This window comes from Fusarium keratoplasticum, chromosome 5 (assembly GCF_025433545.1).
Source record: "Fusarium keratoplasticum isolate Fu6.1 chromosome 5, whole genome shotgun sequence".
NCBI classification, from domain to species: Eukaryota; Fungi; Ascomycota; class Sordariomycetes; order Hypocreales; family Nectriaceae; genus Fusarium; species Fusarium keratoplasticum.
Window position 1 is genome coordinate 4109501 of NC_070533.1, and position 18860 is coordinate 4128360.

General features: G+C 52.2%; 7 protein-coding genes across 7 annotated transcripts; 3 read left to right on the top strand and 4 right to left on the bottom strand.

Moving 5' to 3' along the window:
• Positions 1 to 274: 274 nt before the first annotated feature.
• On the bottom strand, positions 275 to 1034 carry NCS57_00796200 (uncharacterized protein; the record flags this gene model as incomplete). The annotated part of the gene is made up of 2 exons (XM_053057796.1): positions 335 to 1034; positions 275 to 282 (listed from the first exon to the last, which is right to left on the bottom strand). The coding sequence occupies exons 1-2, from the start codon at positions 849 to 851 to the stop codon at positions 275 to 277; spliced, it is 525 nt and encodes a 174-aa protein (XP_052913991.1). The 5' UTR covers positions 852 to 1034.
• Positions 1035 to 3573: 2539 nt separating this feature from the next.
• On the bottom strand, positions 3574 to 4413 carry NCS57_00796300 (uncharacterized protein; the record flags this gene model as incomplete). The annotated part of the gene is made up of 4 exons (XM_053057797.1): positions 3574 to 3969; positions 4021 to 4134; positions 4189 to 4296; positions 4363 to 4413. The coding sequence occupies 4 exons, from the start codon at positions 4411 to 4413 to the stop codon at positions 3574 to 3576; spliced, it is 669 nt and encodes a 222-aa protein (XP_052913992.1).
• Positions 4414 to 5978: 1565 nt separating this feature from the next.
• On the bottom strand, positions 5979 to 7522 carry NCS57_00796400 (Aldedh domain-containing protein; the record flags this gene model as incomplete). The annotated part of the gene is made up of 2 exons (XM_053057798.1): positions 5979 to 6102; positions 6153 to 7522. The coding sequence occupies 2 exons, from the start codon at positions 7520 to 7522 to the stop codon at positions 5979 to 5981; spliced, it is 1494 nt and encodes a 497-aa protein (XP_052913993.1).
• Positions 7523 to 9753: 2231 nt separating this feature from the next.
• NCS57_00796500 (Zn(2)-C6 fungal-type domain-containing protein) lies at positions 9754 to 11281 on the top strand (the record flags this gene model as incomplete). Its single annotated transcript, XM_053057799.1, has 4 exons — positions 9754 to 9793; positions 9846 to 10268; positions 10316 to 10736; positions 10792 to 11281. The coding sequence occupies 4 exons, from the start codon at positions 9754 to 9756 to the stop codon at positions 11279 to 11281; spliced, it is 1374 nt and encodes a 457-aa protein (XP_052913994.1).
• Positions 11282 to 11661: 380 nt separating this feature from the next.
• NCS57_00796600 (Amine oxidase) lies at positions 11662 to 13150 on the bottom strand (the record flags this gene model as incomplete). Its single annotated transcript, XM_053057800.1, has 3 exons — positions 11662 to 12422; positions 12477 to 12777; positions 12827 to 13150. The coding sequence occupies 3 exons, from the start codon at positions 13148 to 13150 to the stop codon at positions 11662 to 11664; spliced, it is 1386 nt and encodes a 461-aa protein (XP_052913995.1).
• An 878-nt stretch (positions 13151 to 14028) lies between these two features.
• Positions 14029 to 14865, top strand: NCS57_00796700 (uncharacterized protein; the record flags this gene model as incomplete). Its single annotated transcript, XM_053057801.1, has 2 exons — positions 14029 to 14507; positions 14559 to 14865. 2 exons carry the CDS (start codon positions 14029 to 14031, stop codon positions 14863 to 14865), a joined length of 786 nt encoding a protein of 261 aa, XP_052913996.1.
• Positions 14866 to 16128: 1263 nt separating this feature from the next.
• NCS57_00796800 (uncharacterized protein) lies at positions 16129 to 18851 on the top strand (the record flags this gene model as incomplete). The annotated part of the gene is made up of 8 exons (XM_053057802.1): positions 16129 to 16181; positions 16237 to 16359; positions 16416 to 16903; positions 16954 to 17498; positions 17549 to 17822; positions 17874 to 18049; positions 18098 to 18281; positions 18334 to 18851. The coding sequence occupies 8 exons, from the start codon at positions 16129 to 16131 to the stop codon at positions 18849 to 18851; spliced, it is 2361 nt and encodes a 786-aa protein (XP_052913997.1).
• Positions 18852 to 18860: the final 9 nt, after the last annotated feature.

Sequence of the window (18860 nt, forward strand, 5' to 3'; positions counted from 1 at the left end):
TCTCGAAGAGAATATTTTTTGATCACCGTTAAGCGACCAGTCTGCCATCCACAGCTTGGACTCTCACCACAGCAAGGGCAGTGGGTATAAGTCGGCATAAAGGATGGAAGCAAGAATAAAAACAGGGGGTAGAAAAGGCAAAGCAGTAAGGCAGATTCAAAAAGGACCGTGGCGTTGGAATCCATCCATCCCGGCGCATCCAAACCCAGCACTTCTGCCCTTAGGGCAAACATTCAAAGTGCTGAACCCACCCAATTCTCATGGGTGAAAGTCATTAGTAGTCTTATGACATGTTAGCAACTCTCATGTATCAAAAAAGCTGTGAGTTTCTTACCTCCGTCCTTGTCCTTGTCCTTGCCGCCACCGTAGCCGGGGTTGCCATAGCCAGGGTTGCCATAGCCGGGCTTCTCGTAGGTCTTGCGAGGATACTCGGTGACGGTCTTTGTGACGGTGACGGTCTTGGTCTTGGTGATCGCGGGCTGCGTCACAGTGACAGTCTTGGTCTTGTGCTTGTACACGGTCTCGGTCTTGGTCACTGGGGGCTTGGTGATAGTGACGGGAGGCTTGGTCACGGTAACCGGGGGCTTGGTCACAGTGACGGGAGGCTGGGTGACGGTGACGGTCTTGGTGACCGGGGGCTTGTGCCTGTAGATCGTCTTGGTCTTGGTGACGGCGGGCTGGGTCACTGTCAAGGTCTTGGTCTTGGTGACAGGAGGTTGGGGGTAGTTTTTCGTGACAGTGACGGTGGCCGTCACGGTCTTGGTGTTTCCATAGCCATAGCCGTAGTCGCCAGGGGCGGCGAAGGCCAGTGGTGCGGAGAGAAGAGGCACGAGGAGAGTGAAGATCTTCATTTTGTGGGATGAAGCGAAAGGCTTGGATGTATGAGGTAAAGAGTGGTTTGATGAAAAGACTGGTGTGTGAGGACAAGTCTGAGAGTTGACGTTGAGGAAGAGGATAAGAGGATACTTATAGAGAAACTCTTGCTTGTTCTCTCTATACCTCTTGGAGATGTTTACCAGCCGGAAGTAATGACGAGATGAGAAGGCTGGAAGACGCATCCAGACCTCAGCCGCACGTTTCTCACAGAGTCTTGACTGTTGGCCACGCTTCACCCACGTAAAACCCGGGCGATGATCATCCCAGTCAGGTTACACATGCTCGACCCAATACCCACCCGCAGGACAAATAAGGCTTCTCCAAGCTCAGCCATAAGCTCGTATATGCTTGAGAGCCCGTGTTGATGCAGGACGGCAACCTCTTTTGCTGCAGGACGGGAGCAGGCTGGCAACCACTATTGATGCAGGACGGCAAGTCAACACTCGGTGACAACACACCCCGTCTTGGAAAGCCGTTGGGATTCAGTTTATATTCAGGGCTACCTTGATGATAGGGTAACTTGACATGCACCTCGCAAGTAGATGTGGTTAGGGGTGCTAGCATTTTCAGCTGGGATGTGCCTGAACTCGGCTGATGAGCCGATTGCGTGATAACGTGGTGTCGCAACATTGACGTCGGGACATGCTTTTCTCACTTTTCTGCTGACATTGAGCCTCAGTATCAGTGTGTCAATAGAGATATGGTTTGGCCGGTCTGTTATTAGTCTGTTTAATGATCTTTCTATTTGCGTGAGAGAGAAGTGGACTGGTCAACGACTGCACACCGAGCATTATTTTATGGCTTGTTGTTCAAGGATCACCGCCCAAGACCAGGCTCCGGAACCCAAATTGATCACCATTCACAGTCTCCCAGTCCGTCACTTCACCTGACAGCCGTGTTTCCCAAACCGCTCGCCTCGCAGACGCTGTCAGCTTCCACGAGGATCACGTTTTGCGGAGAGTCAAGAGCCTCATGGACAGGGGTACCAAGACAACACGGCAAATAACACAAAAAGAGGCATTTTACGCAGATCCTCTGCCACATTTTTGACCGGCAATTGGGCTCCCCGTCTGTGCCGCTGCAGGTCGAGACTTGGGTCCTGCGGGGGCCTCAAAAAGTTGTGCAGTCGTGGCGGCAACGGAGATTGCGCAATCGCCGGGGCACACCCATTAGGGCAGATCAGCCCAGCTGAAAGAGGCCAGGCACAGGATGATTGCATACATTATGGAAGCATCATGACTTTATGCTGCTTAACCGACCTGACGGTGAGATGGTATCGTGGCCGGTCTGACTGCGTTTGAGCCAGCCTTTGGCGATGATCTCAGATGCGGTCTTGATTGCGAATCGGGTGGCGTTACGAGTATTCAAAAATAGCCTGCCTTGTTGTCCACGGCAGGTTTGTCTGTCACAGCTGAGCCCTTTCCTGGACTGCTGTGTTGCCCGTATTGACAAGGCCGAGAAAGCCGTTGTGCAACGTCGATGTTGGGCCCGGCCAACACGCAATGCCCTCTGCCCCCTCCTAGCTTCTGATTGGCCGAGTGTTTACGGTGGAGGTGCAGCTTGCAGCCCCGACTTCCTATCTCTCTTCCCCGCGGATCTAATGATAGGGTTCTGATGACCGCTACTATTTTGATGCTCGGAGCCAACGGCTGATTTTACCGTGTCGATCCATATGCCGACCCGTCTTGCCCCTGACCCGGTTTTTGAAACTTTTGAGACGGTTGGGTCCTCTAGTGCTTATTCTGGTCGCGTCATAATGCAGGGACTGATGCCGTGGTCTCGACATTGACCAACCGATAGGGGTATCTTATCTCCTCTGCTGCCCACCGACTCTTGATTGGGTGAGACCGGCAGCTCTCGAGAACCTGCCAACCCTGCCGTCTCCGGACAGCTGGATCAGCGAGGAGAATCTCTTCTGGGGCCATTCAACAAAAGTAAAACACGGCTCGCGTTGCCATCCTGGACATGTCAGCTCTCGCAAACATGTCCGCCATGGTCAAGGCCAGGACCAGCTGTTCAGTCGAGTGCATGATTCCTGGTCCATGTTTCTTTGAAACAAATGAATGGCTCACCTGATTCCCACCGATTCCTCCTGATGCTGACGTCAACGAGGTATTTCTGGCCACTGGTGCACCTAGGTTGGGTGCTGTTGGTTGTTGGCCATTTAAGCTTCAGTTGGATAATTCGTCGGCTGGTTGTTGATTAGAGATCAACTTGGCTCAATTGAGTTCTGGACAAGAGGTCTGTCTGCTCGTCAATGACGCATTGCCTTTGTTAACGAGCCTGCTTCCTTTCTCAGAGTCATAGAGGACAGCGCCGTGAAAATGATGTCGTAAAACACCATGATCCATGACACATGGGCAGTTTAAGATAGATGGGATAGTACTGTACGTTCCAAGTGTCGGGCCATGGTATCGGGGCCTTGGTCCGCTTCCGCGCATCCTATAAATAGCATTTTAAAAAGGTTGACTTACTCGCCGAACATGTACTGCTAAGGCTAGACCTGAGATTAGATAAGAAGAGGTAGTTTTATTATCAAGTATCTAAGGCTACAGAGAAGAGAAGAGATTTTCCCCAATAGGCCCTTTAGACAACGGCTTCGAGGCGTTTCAGTAACAAAAGAGAGAACGACAGTCCTGAACTGTGATAAATCTTTCGACCCATAGCCCTAACTACCCGGGACTTTCGCCTTACCCTCTAACACTTATCAACAGTGACAATGACATTGTGGTTAAGGCTGCTAAACTGCTGGCCCCAAACCACCCAGTCATCAATGGGCCGACATCCGCAGTCATAGCACACGGGGTGTCCGAACCAGCACGTGGCCTTGACATGACGCTCGCACTTGTAGACGGCAATCTGAGCCAGGTTGGCGAGGTCGTTGCACTTCTCGCCAACGTGGTAGTTGTTGTCGTTGCACCACCAGATGCCCGCGTTGTTGGAGCACGAGATGCGCACGCAAGATCGAGCGTTGACACCGCAGGTCCGGCTGCCGATGGATCGGAGGTAGCCGATTTCACGGGCAATCTGGTCACGATTCGCTTCGCCTCCGCCCCAGTAGCCGATCTTGCCGGCGCGGCAGAAGTGGTGAGTCTGGAGATGGAGGTTAGTAGGCCAGTGGTAGAGGAACCAAGGCAACCTTACCGCATGAGCGCGAGCCTCGAGGACCAAGTCTCGCTTGGTCTCTTTGAGCTCTACATTTTCAGTATCGTCTAGCTCAAAGTCTGGGTTTGCTTCCTTGATCTGCGCAATAACAGTCTATGAAATTGCAGATTAGATATGTGCAAATCGAGAATGGGCGGTCATAGCTACCTCTGCTGTTCCCTTCAGGGTGACATTCTTTCCGCCTTCCTCCAGAGGACCAATGACTTCAAGCTCGCCCGAGAGGTCGTATCCTTCAGGAATGCTCCTAGGAACGTTCTTAAAATCAAGTCAAATCAGCATTGGGACGTGTCGTGTCTATTAAAGTGTGGGGATCTAACTCACCACGGCCACGGCCGAAACCAGGGGAAGAAGGATGGCAAGGCAAGCCTTCATGTTGCGGGCCTTCAAGTATTGGACTGTTAAGTGTGTAGATGAATGATGGTGCTGATGTGTGAAACTGTCAAACGAGGACTGCCATTATGCTCTTTATAGACGGAGTCTGGCCCGTCGTCTTGTGGTTAATACCATACCATATGGTCAACCAAAGCCGAGTCTCTTTGATTTTAGCCTTGTTTCAATGCTCTAGGAAGGTAGTATTTGGTAAAGACTTGAAGCATTCTCAAGTCTTCCCGTGATAGGTTCAATTACGCTGCAGGCTGGGATCGAGGCTGGGTGCACTCCCAGGAATCTGAACTGGCCAAGCGTGCCACCATACACAGTGCTGCACTAGCGTGTCCCTACCCGGGTTAAGAATCCTTCGAGTGGCATGTATTTCATCTTTCTGTTATCGTATGGTTCTTTCAAGTCTTTGCATTGCACTCGCTAGGTAACGTGTGATATATGTATGTTGCCAAGTCATGCGGACAGAGTTCAAGAGCAAGAACTCAACACCAGGATTTAAACGTCTCGCATTAAGACCAATGAGAAACCTAAGTGCATAAATAATAGAGCCATCTCGAAATCAAGTGTCCCGGCTTGGTATCTGGCACTACCTCCAGGACCCCTGCCTCGGGTCTACCCGTGGGATGATCAAAAGCGGGATGAGGACCCGGTGTGGAGGTTCATGATGAAGAACGAAATGAATCGAGACGCCACTGGAATCTGATATAACCACATTTTGCAATGTTTAACATACGGTCTCGCCGCCATCCCAACTTGCCAAGGCGCCGAAATACCGCATCTCGCCTGATGACAGGACGCAACAGTCTCAAACAGGAAGCTTAAGACACACCGGCCAAAGGAAAACTTCAGAGGCGTTCCTTAGGCGAGGTTCCATAACAATGTTGCATTTAGGGACTGGGCATTTTAGCCACCCCCTGCTCCTGATTTAAGCTGTGCCACGCGGATCACCATATCCGTATGCTCAACTCGCATCCTGACCAATACGAGGCTTGTTTGACAGAGACAACAGGGTCCTGTGCCTACAGCTCGGATCATACCGACGGCTTTGCGGGAAAGGCAGCAACCTCTCGGCGAATTTCATGTCGGGGAACTTTGGCGGTGAAGAGGGGTTTGCGACGGCTCAACATCGTGCTATTACATCGAGGGGAGCTCCTGATAATAGATCTTGGAGGATGCACCACAGACTGATCTCTGCCAGTTTCGCTTGGGGATGTTGAGTTGTACCTCGTAGATAACCTGATCATGGTTGGTGGTTGGTGATGAGCAAATGGTGGGCAGCTTAAAGATCGTGAGAAGTCTTGCATAACACCATCCCTAAGATAGATTATTCTTCCGCAGTGAAGAGCTGGATGATGGCGATAACGGTTCGGAAAGTTTCTTCAGAGAGGCTGCCTCTAATGGTAGGACAGTAGACACCTGTATAACTGAGGGCTGGTGTTCTGGTATGGTAGGCTACTTAATCGTCACTATTAAGGGCAAGTAGACCCCTTTTGTCTATTCATACTATGCTTTTTAACCCGTAATACATGCCTGATATATTATAAAGTACTCGCTTCTTAAAGACGGGGGTTATAAACAGTGTTAATGCCGCCGGTGACAATAGTCTTAAGGACCATGTAGTCGTCAACTCCGTACTTGCTGCCTTCGCGACCCATGCCAGAGTGCTTAACACCTCCGAAACTACAACTGGTTAGCATTTGCCGAGGATGAGTTAGAGACGGTAAACTTACGGTGCTGCCCAGTCGGCGATGACGCCTGTGTTGATGGCAACCATGCCGAACTCGAGCCTCTCTTGCACGCGGTGCGATCGGGCCAGGTTGGTAGTCATGACGTATGAGGCCAAGCCGACCTCAGACTTGTTCGCTCGGGCAATGACCTCGTCCTCGGTTTTGAACTTTGTCAGGGCCGCAAGAGGACCAAATGTCTCCTCGTAGGTGACGGCCATGGTGTCATTTACATCGCCGAGGATGGTGGGCTGGAAGAAGTTCTTGCCAAGGTCGGGCAACCGCTGTCCACCGAGGAGGACGGTGGCATTCTTGCCAATGGCATCCTTGACATGCTCCTCGACCTTTTCGACACTCGTGGTCATGGGGCCGTGAGTGACGGAGGCGTCAGTTCCGTTGCCAACCTTGAACTTGCTCACTTCCTCCACCAGTCGCCTGGCGAACTGGTCATAGATCCCTTCTTGCACGTAGATTCGGTTGGCGCACACGCACGTTTGGCCAGAGACCTTGAACTTGGCGATGACAGCGCTGGCAACGGCCGTCTCGAGGTCGGCGTCGTCAAAGACGATGAAGGGGGCGTTACCCCCCAGCTCAAGGCTCAGCTTCTTGAGGGTATCGGCCGACTGCTTCATCAAAATCTTTCCGACTCGAGTGGAACCGGTGAAGGAGATCTTCTTGACCGTGTCAGACTCGCAGAGGGCAAGGCCAAGCTTGGGGGTATTATTGAGGGCGGTGACGATGTTGAGAACACCCTTGGGGACGCCGGCACGCTCGGCAAGGACGGCGAGGAGGTTTCCAGAGTAGGGAGTGACGCCGTCCGTCTTAACAACGACTGTACAGCCAGCGGCGAGGGCGGCAGCGATCTTGCGTGCGGCCATTGCCATAGGAAAGTTCCAGGGCGTGATCAAGCCGCAGACGCCCACGGGTTGCTTAAGAATCTGAATTCTGGCGTTGGGTTGGGCATGAGGGACGACATCGCCGTAGAGTCGCGGAGCCTCCTCGGCGAACCACTCAAAGAAGCCAGCAGAGAAGAGAGCCTCGCCCTCAGCATCGGGCTTGGCCTTGCCGTTCTCGGCGGTGATGACCTTGCCAATGTCAACCTTGTTCTCGGCGATGAGGTCGGCGAGCTTGCGCAGGATGCGACCACGCTGGCGGCCTGATTGGGCTCGCCATAGAGGGAAAGCATCTGAGGCGGCCTGGATGGCCTTGTTGAGATCGTCAACGGTAGACTCGGGCGCGGTGCCAATGACCCGGTCGGTAGCTGGGTTGCGGACCTCAAAGGTCTGACCAGAGACGGATGCCACCCATTCGCCGTTGATGTAGGACTTGTCAGCGACGAGGCTGGCGTCGTTGAGAGTGGAAGCGATGGATGTCATGGTGAAATCGACAGTGTATTAAGGATGGCTCGGTGTTGATGGAGACTTTTGGCTTGGAGATGGTGATGAAGCGAAGCGGGTTGGAGCTTGATATAGCACCAGCTTGAGGCGACGATGGGAAGGTTCGTTCGGTCTTGACGTCTCTATCTCGGTTCTTGACGAGAGTATCTTGGAGAAGCTGGTTGTTTCAATCGCCACGGGATATTGCCCGTTGAATGCCGGTGTCCCGATATTCGGCGTGCAGCATCAAGATGAATGAATGTAAGTTGTCGGTTTTGGAAGCCGAGCAACAAAGCTCATTAGAGCAGAAGCTCTTCCTTTTGTGTGGGGATGTTGTGGGGGAAGAAGCGATGACGGATGCAATCGAGATGGAATTCGCCAATGAGACACCCACGTCATGAACCGCTCTCTGATTCGCCAGTCCGACAGTCGCTGGCTTTACCCTGCGTGTGGTTAGAGGCTCGGCTTCTAAAGCCGAGATGCTATCCTCGTTTGGCCAGGGGCGGGGCTTGGGAGGATTCAAGAGCCGTGACCTGATACATGGCAATCGCCAGTTGCTCAAGTGACATGAAGGGTCTGTTATCATGGACGTGGGGGTCTTGAAAGAGCAGCCAAGACAAAGCAACGGTTTGCTGATGGGTTTGTGCTGCCCACATCTGCCTGATCTCGGGTATGCACATGAAGCTGGCTATACAGGTCTCACACTCCGATCCCTGCCCAGCGCTGGGTCTCATTCTTTTTGCCTACTGTAGGTAGCTAAGAGAGATGCTCTCCGTCTGTATTCCCATCAAAGGTCTGTGTCATATTCCCCTGTGCCGGTCACCTCCTAGACGATGAATGAGGCGCCGTAGTCCGAACAAAATCTAGCCAGGTTATGCAAGGAACAGCCGTTTCGACTTGTGCTATCGTATGACCACAAGGCACACCAACTTATAGACCCTGGACACTCTCCCCTATATTTATCTCACGACCCTTTAGCAACTCTGGCAATGCCTCGTCCGCCTCGTGTGTGTTGAGAGTAGGGACATCAACGGAGGATTGCTCCTCGGAACACCAACCAGCGCATCGCATCAAGAATCAGGAAAGAAGGCCAAGGAGCAGTCAGCCGCCAAGTTGATTGTATATTCGCCTACCGACTTTAATGAGAACGAATCCACAATCAGCCATGAACAGGAGCGAGTTAAGCCAGACATCTCTATCGCAACACGAATATATAACCATTTACCTGCCAATGACGAGCATGTCGCGATTACGAGACACAGTTCCATCCCTTGTTACACCTTCTTCAACTCGACCAACGAAAGCCGACATGTACCGCGACTATGACGAAAAGTGACTGGTGGACGCGATGCCAAATATCAAACGCGTGCACTTGAAGCGCCTTGAGCATCAGTTCAACAACGAGTTTTGACATCCCTCTCGATAATACTCCGTAACTTCGAGAGCAGCTCTTCTATTTTTTAAACGTCCCTCTTTTTCATTTCGAAACTGACAGCTCCCTATCATACGGCCAAGAAATCTCGATCGACCGATGCTTATACTTCTGATTTGATTTGAGGGACATGGAGTTGCCACAAGACATACTGGCCGGTATGTCAAGGAACATGTTCCTACTAAAGAGCTTCCGAGCGGGAGATGGGAGTCTGTGAGATGCTGTCTCAAGGACTCGGTATGTGGTGGCACGCTCAAGAGCACATGACAGGGCTACCAGTCGACCACGAGCTCTCTGGAACCCGAGGGGAAATATGCAACTTAAAGAAACAGAATCTCCGCTTATGAGTGGTATTTGTTCCTCGATTTAGTCCAGAATATCGCAAAACCCATCTTTTGCCTTGCAACAATGTTCTTGTTGAACCAGCTGGCTCAACCTTGAGCGCAGCTTACTTGTCGTGTCCAACTTGTCGTTGGCTCTTTCTCTAATTCTCTTTGGCAATAACAACAGGGGAAACCTCTCTTTAGTAGATGAGACTTATATGTTTTGCATCTCCAATTACCTGCCATATTAAAACATACCGTCGTCGCCCGGAGATGCTTGTTTAACCCCCCCCCCCCCGCGCTCCCCCAACTCATTCCACCGTCATCGGGTGGGGAAAGCGAGGTTCAGCTCCACCCTCGGGTCCGATGCCGAATCGCAGTGGAAATATTACTTGATCGACTGGCGTCGCTCTCATTTCTATCTCCGTATTTGGATTACCCCCCAATTCCGACGACACGTCTCTCCACAGCCGCCAATGACTCGAGCGCCGAGAAAATATGTCCCCAAGGTCAAAGGTGAGTGGATATGTCTAGTATTGCAATGAGAAGCTGACATTGTGGGCGCTAGGATGTTATGAGTGTTCGCAGCGCCGGATCAACTGCGATAGAGGGGAACCCGAGTGCGCCAAATGTGTTTCAAAGGGGTTTGCCTGTAGCGGAATCGGACCTAGGTATAGATTCCGAAACGGTCTGACCGCGAAGCGAAAGGGGGTCCCTTTGAGAAATCGTCTCGCCCGCTCCTCAGGTCATGATGGTTTGCCCCCAGATTCCGAGCATCCCGATGACGGGAGGCGGGGACAAACAAGCGTTCCTCAGCTACCGCTACCTTCCGTGCCGGTCGCTGAGGAGCAAGTGGATGGCAATCACAATCAACTCGTCCGGTGTGATGTTGTCACTGGGCCGAAACAGAGCGCCACCCAACACACACCACTATCAGTGCTCCCCTGCTTGAATCATATCGCACCATGGCAGAGATTGCTTCTCAAGCACTGTAAGTATTTGTTACATGAAACATGAGCTTGACTGACGCCGATCAAGTCTCGGACCACATCGCCCCAGAGATGGTGGTCATCGATGACAGCAACAATGGTTGGCGAAGCTTGGTTCTCCCTTTGGCATGTGTGGATGAGCTCATCATGAGCTCTGTAATGGCAGTCTCGGCTTTTCATTTATCGGAAAGAGCTGAAAGCCACCATCTTGTCAACGCCGGTATGCTATACTCGAAAGCCATCTTCAATCTCCAGAAGCGACAAGACTTGCACCAGTACGATATCCACGCAAGGTATCGCATCATCGTTTCCATAATTGTTCTGCTTCTTGGTATGATGGTGAATGGGAGCCCAGACTTTCCAATAATGTTTCGGATGTTGCAGTCTGCTCTAGACATGGTGGGGGGAGAGAGTGTGCTTGCAGCCGGTAGCAAGGTCATTGCCGACTTTTCAGCATCACAGATTCGCAAGTAAGGAGCTAGGCATTTCTTCACTAGCAAACGCAGTTCTAACAAGCCTCAACAGAATGCGTGTCTACGCCTCGCCGTTTATCAGCCAAGATGAAGGCGTCAGCGCTGTCGCAACACAAATCAGGCAAAGTTGGGCAGATCAGCAACTCTACTTCCAGTCATACCCAGCCCACTCTCGTGCTCTAGGTCTGATTTCAAAACTTAGAGATCAGGCCTTTCAGATCTACTTGAACCGGGCATCTTCAGTCGAAGCTGGTTTTGCGGCCCCCGCCGATCTGATATCAACGTTTAAGCAGATGCTTGAGTCATTTCCCGAGGCTCTTCCAGGCGAGCATGTACTGGTCTGGCCCATCTTCATTGCCGCTTCGGAAAGTCATGATCCAGATCACCAACAGTTCTTTACAGGGCTCTTAGAGAAGCAGTTCCGCCGGAATAGGTTTATGAATATTCTCAAAGCATTGGAGTCGTTGAGGAGGATCTGGGCTCGAGGGACGGATGAGAACTGGACGGCATTACTTCCAAAGCAGCCGATATTGGTTATGTAGTGTTTAGCTAGTGCCTGAGAAGGAATCTATCACGAGTTATGAACGATGAACCTTGTTTCTCTAGCAAGACTCTATGCATTGATCTCTGAGAACTGTCAAGCCAAGTTAGACCGGCGTTGGCATCTCTGGAATGGGCGATCTAAATATAATAAGTCTAAAATGCAGGTTTGTCTATGCTGAAGTGCATCAAAGCGCCAGTGGTAAACGCAGGGATGCTTCCAGCCGAGACGCCCATGGATGTCCTCGCTCAGATGTTCAATATTCCACGACAAGTCTCACTTTCAACTAATATGCAGACCAAGTTTTATCATAAAACCAAGGCTAATGATTCAAGGCTAACTAACAACTAAAATCGGCATTATTACACTTTTACACTTGTTTTACAGCCTAGACTTGGGAGGCTGCTGCTCCAGGGCCTCGATAACCTCCTTGGCACCCACCTCGCCTGACGCGAGAGCTCCCTCGAGGTATCCCTTCCAGTGTTTAGCATGCTCAGTACCCACAAAGTGAATGTTGCCAATGGGTTTTCCATAAATGTCAGCGTACTCGCTGAGGTGGCCAATTTTGGTGACGGGAGCCAGAGCGCCACGGCTGAACTGCTCGTGTTGCCAGACCTGCTCGACAAACTCCATAGGCCTATACGCCACGGAGTCGGGCCCCACGTTAAAGGCCCGCGCGATCTGGTCGAGTATGAGCTTGCGGCGCTCGTGCGGGTACTTGGCCGCCCATTCTTCACCTGTCTTGCCGTTGACGAAGCAGGTGAAGCCGTACAGGCCAACGTCGTCAAAAGAAGTATCTCGGACGACGCAAGCGGGGCCCTGGTAGTCCATGAAGAAACCGTTGTAGCCGAGGTCTCGCCACCAGGGCTTCTCGTAGAAGACGATGGCCTTGTTGTAGTGGCCGAGCTTGGTGTTGTTGTATACCTCTTGGGCGCGCTGGGGCAAGGGAGGAGAGAAGTTGAGCTCCTTGAGCATGGCTGAGGGCATCGAGATGATGAGCTTCTTGGCCTTGAAGGCTTTACCGGTGGTTGTTGTCACGATCACATGGGACTTGTTGTCCTGGATGGAGGCGACGGGCTCGTTGAGGTGGATATTGGCGTGGCCGACAAGGTTGGCAATGCCCTTGGCGATAGACTGGGTACCTGAGACATGTTGGCAGCTGTCAAAGGTGAAAAGGGTCATCTAGCGGAACTTACCAGACTTGATTCGCATGTAGTTACCGCCAGTCACATCGTCGGCACGGATCGCGAGAAGGCCGTGGTTGGTCCGGCAGTACTCAATGAACCAGGCGGCAGACTCTTCAGTAGACTCGAGACCGTGCATGACACGGACCCAAAGGTTGACCATGGCCAGAGTCTTGGGACGTGCACCAAGGTTGCGGACATACTGGTCCAGGCTCACCTGGTCATCTTCCTTGCGGAAGCCGTTGGGCTTGAGAGACTCGGCCTGGATGTGGTCACGGATCATCTCAAGGTTCTTCTTGTCCTCGGGGCTGAACTGTCGACGGTGTAAGTGGCTTGACCAATATCTTCTTCATAACACGTACTTCGGGAGTAATTCCATGGGGGAACTCGATCCTCTTGCCATCCTCAAGGACCATGACAGCTGTCTCGCCAAGACGCTGCTTGAAGATCTGGCCGGTGAGGCCGAACCTCTCAATGTAGGACCAGATCCGAGGCTGCAACTGGTCGTTGACCCAGGCGGCTCCCAGATCCGCGTTTCCCTTGCCATTGGCCAGCGGAACCGTCCAGCTCTTACCTCCGACCCGGTCCCGGGCCTCAACGACGGCGACTGATAGGCCGGCCTTTTGGGCGGAGAGGGCAGCTTGGAGGCCACTGAAGCCGGCGCCAACCACGACTACATCAAACATTGTGGAGATGGATGGGTTTTTGGTTTTTGGTATGGTCTTGAAGGTCGTAGATGTGAATGATGAGGATAAAGGAAGGAATTAGATATTTGAAATCGCTCTATGTTGCTTTTATAACCGTTTTCCCCTCTGTTGAAGCAGTGGCAGGTCTCCGCGTTGCGGTCACGACCATCAACTATTCCAGAATAGGAAATTTTAATGAGAGCCTCAGATTCGATGATGCTCGGTCTTGGCCAGCCACTTGCAGGTCACCTGACGGCCCTTCACTGCCCAAGCCCGACAAAGAACGGCAGATATGAGACCGCCTTCGGTTCTTGTTTAGCTCTCGGGAGTCCTTCTGAACCCGATGGTGGACGACCTGCATTACAGTAGCTGGAAAGGTTAGCTTGTGCGTACCCCGCCGTGGGGAAACTCACGGGGTCGGAGGAGGAGGCTTTAGCACACTGGATCTCGGCTTCTAGAGTAGAGAAGATCCGAGGGTGCGCCTGAGAGTCGGGGTCCGTGGCCGGTAGACGTGTAAGCCGTTGTCGGTCGGCGAGGTGACAGAATGGACAAGCAGAGTTTAGCAGAAGAGATACCTGTCTTTTTCTCTCAACCCTCCACGGCTTGCATCCGTCGGCTCACATCCGTCCCGTACAAGTTGCGCAAAGACGTGATGGATCCCGTAGAGAGGTATCGCGAATATAATATAGATATGAGCGTAGCTAGAGGGAATATAAAAACGAAAGCCCACTGAGTGCCATCGAGAATTACCTTACTGAGCCAGTTCAACGCATTCTCGTGTCTTTTCCTCATAAAACCAAGCTTGCACCAACTTGAAGCTATTCCCAAGTACCAAGACACAAATCAACATCCCCCGAATAAGAGCTTCCCCGTGCGTAATGGCTTCCACCACCGACTACGAGCAGATTGCCGAGTCCCTGAGACAGGCACGCCTCAACAAGGCACCCATCCCCGCCCCCTCAGAGACATTCCCCAAGCTCGACGTCAAGGGTGCCATAGAGGTCCAAAAGATCACTGTGCGCACCGCTGTCGAAAAGGATGGCGACCGCCTGGTTGGCTACAAGCTCGGAAACATCGCCAAGGTGATGCAGGACGCCTTTGGGCTTGAGCACCCGGACTACGGTTACCTGCTTGGCAGCCTGTTCCACCATGAAGGGCAGCCCCTGCTGCTAGACAACTTCATCAAACCCTTTGTGGAGCTTGAGCCTGCCTTTGTTCTCAAGAAGGACCTCAAGGGACCTAATGTGACGGTGGCGGATGTCATCAATGCTGTCGACTACGCCATCCCTGCTGTGGAGATTATCGACTCGCGCGTCAAGGACTGGACCATCACCCTTGAAGATACCCTGGCTGACAAGTACGTAACCCACTGGCCCATCGCTTGAGAGTAAGGCTAACCGAACCCAAGTGGCTCCACGGGCAGAATAATTCTTGGTGGCACACCTCGACGGCTGACAGATCTGAGCCTTGGCGATATGAACGGTTATCTATACCACAACGGCAAGGAGATCATGAATGGAAACACCAGAAACATTCTTGGCAACCCCCTGGCCGCCGTGGCTTGGCTTGTCAACCGCATCTCCGAGTTTGACATCGGCCTCGAGGCCGGCCAGGTTATCATGCCCGGCAGCTGCTTGCGGGCCATGCCCATGGACAAGGGTCACTACAAGTGCGAATATCAGGGCTGGGGTTCCGTGGAGTTTGAGGTTGTCTGATACGGGATAGATCTATAGATTAGAGGTGCATTTTTTGACATGTCATTCAAAAAGGAAAAAGCAAGTTGAGTTTTGTTAAACCAAGTTGAGACAAGTTTGAAGCTGGCGTTATCAGGTGAAGAGAATCCCTCCAGTGAAGAGGGTCTGATACAAGGCTCTCAACGAATGACATCTCGATATTGATCGCTTCAATAATCAGAGCTCGCCTCCGTTGCATTAGACGAATTGCTTCTTCCCAATCGCTATCACAACATTGATAACTCCCCTCTCATAAGAAATGGATAAAAAATCCCGACCAATGCGAACCGAGAATTGTGCATTCCAAGTGTTGGCCAACTGCAGCTAGTCCAAGTGGATGACATCTAGAAGGGAAATTTGATAACAACATCGACCAATCGGGAGGGCGTAGTTCCCGATCCCTGCAAGTTGAGATACCGGGGGCGTTGCCGATCCCTGTTAGTTCCACTCCTGACCTCTTGACACGTCGTGGCCTTGTGACCCCGACCTTTTTTTCGCTGCTTTGACCTCATGTAAGGTTTGTCAAGTGTTTTCCCAAAAGGTACGGGTCGTGGCGAACGCCATGTGAGGGGAAGACGGGAATAAGTGAGGCTACGCATGAGGCGTCATCTGGCTGATCCTGATAGAGTTTTTGCGTTGCTGGGCTTGAGATCAGCTCGCACGAAAGAATAGCTGATAATGAATACGGATGCATCATCCAGCCCTGTTTCTTATCTCTCGGTCTCCTCTGTGCCAACGCGCAGAGATGTTTTCCACTTCAACAATCTCACCCCGAGTCACAACTCCGCTTCTGACTCGGCCTCGTTTAATCTATCCATCCCGTTCGTCTACCCCGCAATCCCCAAATCCTCTATCCTCTGTCATGACTCGGAGATCTCTAGAAGACTGCTTGCAGACGGTGCCCCCACCAAAAGAGTTAGGTCCTGCACTCCATCCCATCGTGGAGGGTGAAAGCTTGCCCCGGATTCCCGGTAACGGAGCAGCCAGACCAATCACGATCTCTGTCTTGTAGTCATTAATAAGCACTTGCTGCTTTTTTCCCCCATGGCTTGTGCGGGGTCTGTGGGACCCTCTTGTCCGCAGCGAAACCGTTCCTTTTCCATGGCCTGCAAGATATCGTGATCTCAAATCCCGGCTCGCTCTCGCGACTTTCCGGATGATTCTTTCTGCCCTCTCACATATTTACATGAGAGCCTCGTTCGGAGCGTGTCGGCGACAGGTTTTGCGAGTCTGATCAAGGTTGCCATGGCGGCAGATACGCAGAGCGAGCCTCGCAAAGCCAGAAGGACAGCCAACGCGTGAGAAACACCCCCTTAACTGATGACGTGTTTTTGGTGTCTGACCTTTCTACAGATGCGTCGCTTGTCGCCAGAGCAAGATAAAATGCTCGGGAGATGATCCCTGTCAGAACTGCCAGCGGCGCTCTGTCCAGTGTCGCTTCACGGAGGGGGGTACCAAGGTTATGGTGTCTGAAAAGTCTGTCACCCCTTGGACTCTTATGGTCCTCATCTGGACGCTGACCAGGACTGTAGATATCTTCAAGAACTACAAAAGCAGGTAGAGGAGCATCGACGGTCACCCTCCAGCACCACCTTTGACTCACAGAAGCAACCGGGAGACGCGCCCTATCACTCATCTCCAACTGCCCAGGCTGCGTCTGCTCCTCCTCAGTACCGCTCTCCTCTCGATATCCCAACGATCCAGACGCAGACCTCTCTTCCCTACTGCTCTCCCCCCGTGTCCCAGTCCCAGCTCGCCGACCAGTTCTCGCCAGGGCTTAAGCGCACCAGCGACGTGGCGTTTGGGCCCAACGGCGACGTTAATGGTGAGTGCAGGGCCGATACTGCTCTTGCTTCTCCTGCACTCACAGCTGAAGGCACCCAACAACATGCCGCTCCCTCTGACCCTGCTCAAGTGCCAGCCTTCCAGCCGACCGACTCTCCGCTCAGCATCTGGCCGAGTGCTTTCACAATACCCTCCAAAATCATCAAGAACACACGCAAGAACAGACGCACCTGGAGTGAGTGCCCTGTTCTGCTAGCTGACACGAGACTGACTTGACTGTGATAGTATGGCTGGCTCCTTGGTCCACGTGGTCCTTTACCCTCCGCCTCATGCTCATGCTAGGCGACAAGCTACAGCCTGGAGCGCAAATGATCCCTCCGCAACTCGTTGAGAATGACATCTACACCATCTCTTGGAACGCGCAGTCGCCTCATGACCTACCCGACATCAGCGGCCTCCCCTCTCTCGACCACGCCATCTACCTATTCTACACCTTCAAGTTCCACCTCGGCCAGACGTACAGATTATTTGACGAGGTCGAGTTTGAGAACCAGATCCGCGAGTTCTACGCCAATGCTCAGCAAAAGGCCGTCGAGAACCGCCTCTGGTATGTCAAGTTCCTGTTGATACTGGCCTTTGGCACGGCCTTTCACACGTCACAGCCGACGCTGGACAACGAGCCTCCGGGGTCCAAGTTCTTTGTGCGGGCAATGGGTCTGATGCCAGATCATACGGCTCTCTGGAAGGATAGTCTGTTGGCCATCGAGGTCTTGGCTATGGCTGGTCTTTACCTGTACTCGATCGATGAGAGGGAGTCAGCCCACGTATATGTGAGTAGTGGTACATTCAGCTCCTGGCACAAAACACTAATACCCGGCAGCTTGGCCAAGCCATACGGATTGCGCAATTAGAAGGGCTTCATACCCAGTTACCAGAGAGCGAGCTGGATTCCCAAACACTTACCTCGTGCCGTGATCTCTGGTGGACGTTGTATATCATGGACCGGCACTTTTCGTCATCTCTAGGGATTCCAATGTCGGTGCAGGACAGCGACATAACCACGACGGTTAACCCTCCAAATATTGGCTCCCAAGGGGACAGTGCTCGCAGTCTACAGGTAAACTTGTCCCATTTACTATCAGTTATCCTCACCAGTAAGCCCATGTCTTCCAGCATTTGTCCATTGCCCAACTCACACTCTAAAGCACTATACAAGCCTGAGAAAACGCCCCTTGTCACATTTCTCGAGCAAACAAGAGCTATTCTACATACCTTGGCGCATCATGCTCAAGAGATTGAAAGGATTATTACCCTCAAGTTCCAAAACTCTGTCGACACAATGCCCCGCGGGACACGTTACATCACATTACTGTACCATCAGGTGAGTCAATGATGGGAGAGATCATGTAGGGTTCTAATCTGTTTATAGTGTGTCATAGTTGCAACGCGGCCTCTTCTCTTATCCGTTCTCAAAGAGAGACTCGACATGCTGGGACATCCGGGCGACGAGAATTGGGAGAGTTTTCTCAGTCAGACAGCGGCGGTAATTTCCACAGGCATCAAGTCGGCCGTCAAAACCCTGCAGATCTTGACAACCGAATACAGCCTTCTTGGTTTGTGGTCCATTCTTCATCACCAAGGCTCAAATACTTACAAATATCTTAGAGGTCTTTCTACCGTACGACCTCGAGTTCACTTTTGGGGCGGCCCTCCATCTGAACATGGCCACGGCCCTCTTCCCTGGCGTCGCCGACGACCAGGGCTGCCGACAGCTCGGCCACCAGATCCTGGATAACATGATCTCCCGGGGGAACCGAGTCGCCGCCGTTCGAAAGCAGGAGCTGGTCTATCTCGAAGTCCAATGCCAGGAACTCATCGCCCAAGTTCAACAGCAAGGTCTTCAGACGCTCTCCCTCGCCGCACCTGATGAGACGGCTTCAGAACTTGCTCGAAAGGTCGACGAGGAGCAACAGCAGAGGCTGCTCTCCGCAGAGACGGATGCGAGTGCGGCCTTGAGCATGGGCCCAGACTCGATCAATCCCATGCATTGCGTGCATCCTCACTTGACGAGCAACCTGGAGTTTCTTGATAATATTGGCATCTCGTCAGAGGATTTCTTAACGATCGTTCAACAAATAGGGGATCCAGACACTATGCCGGAAAACATGCTGACTCTTGAATGAGTGTAAAAA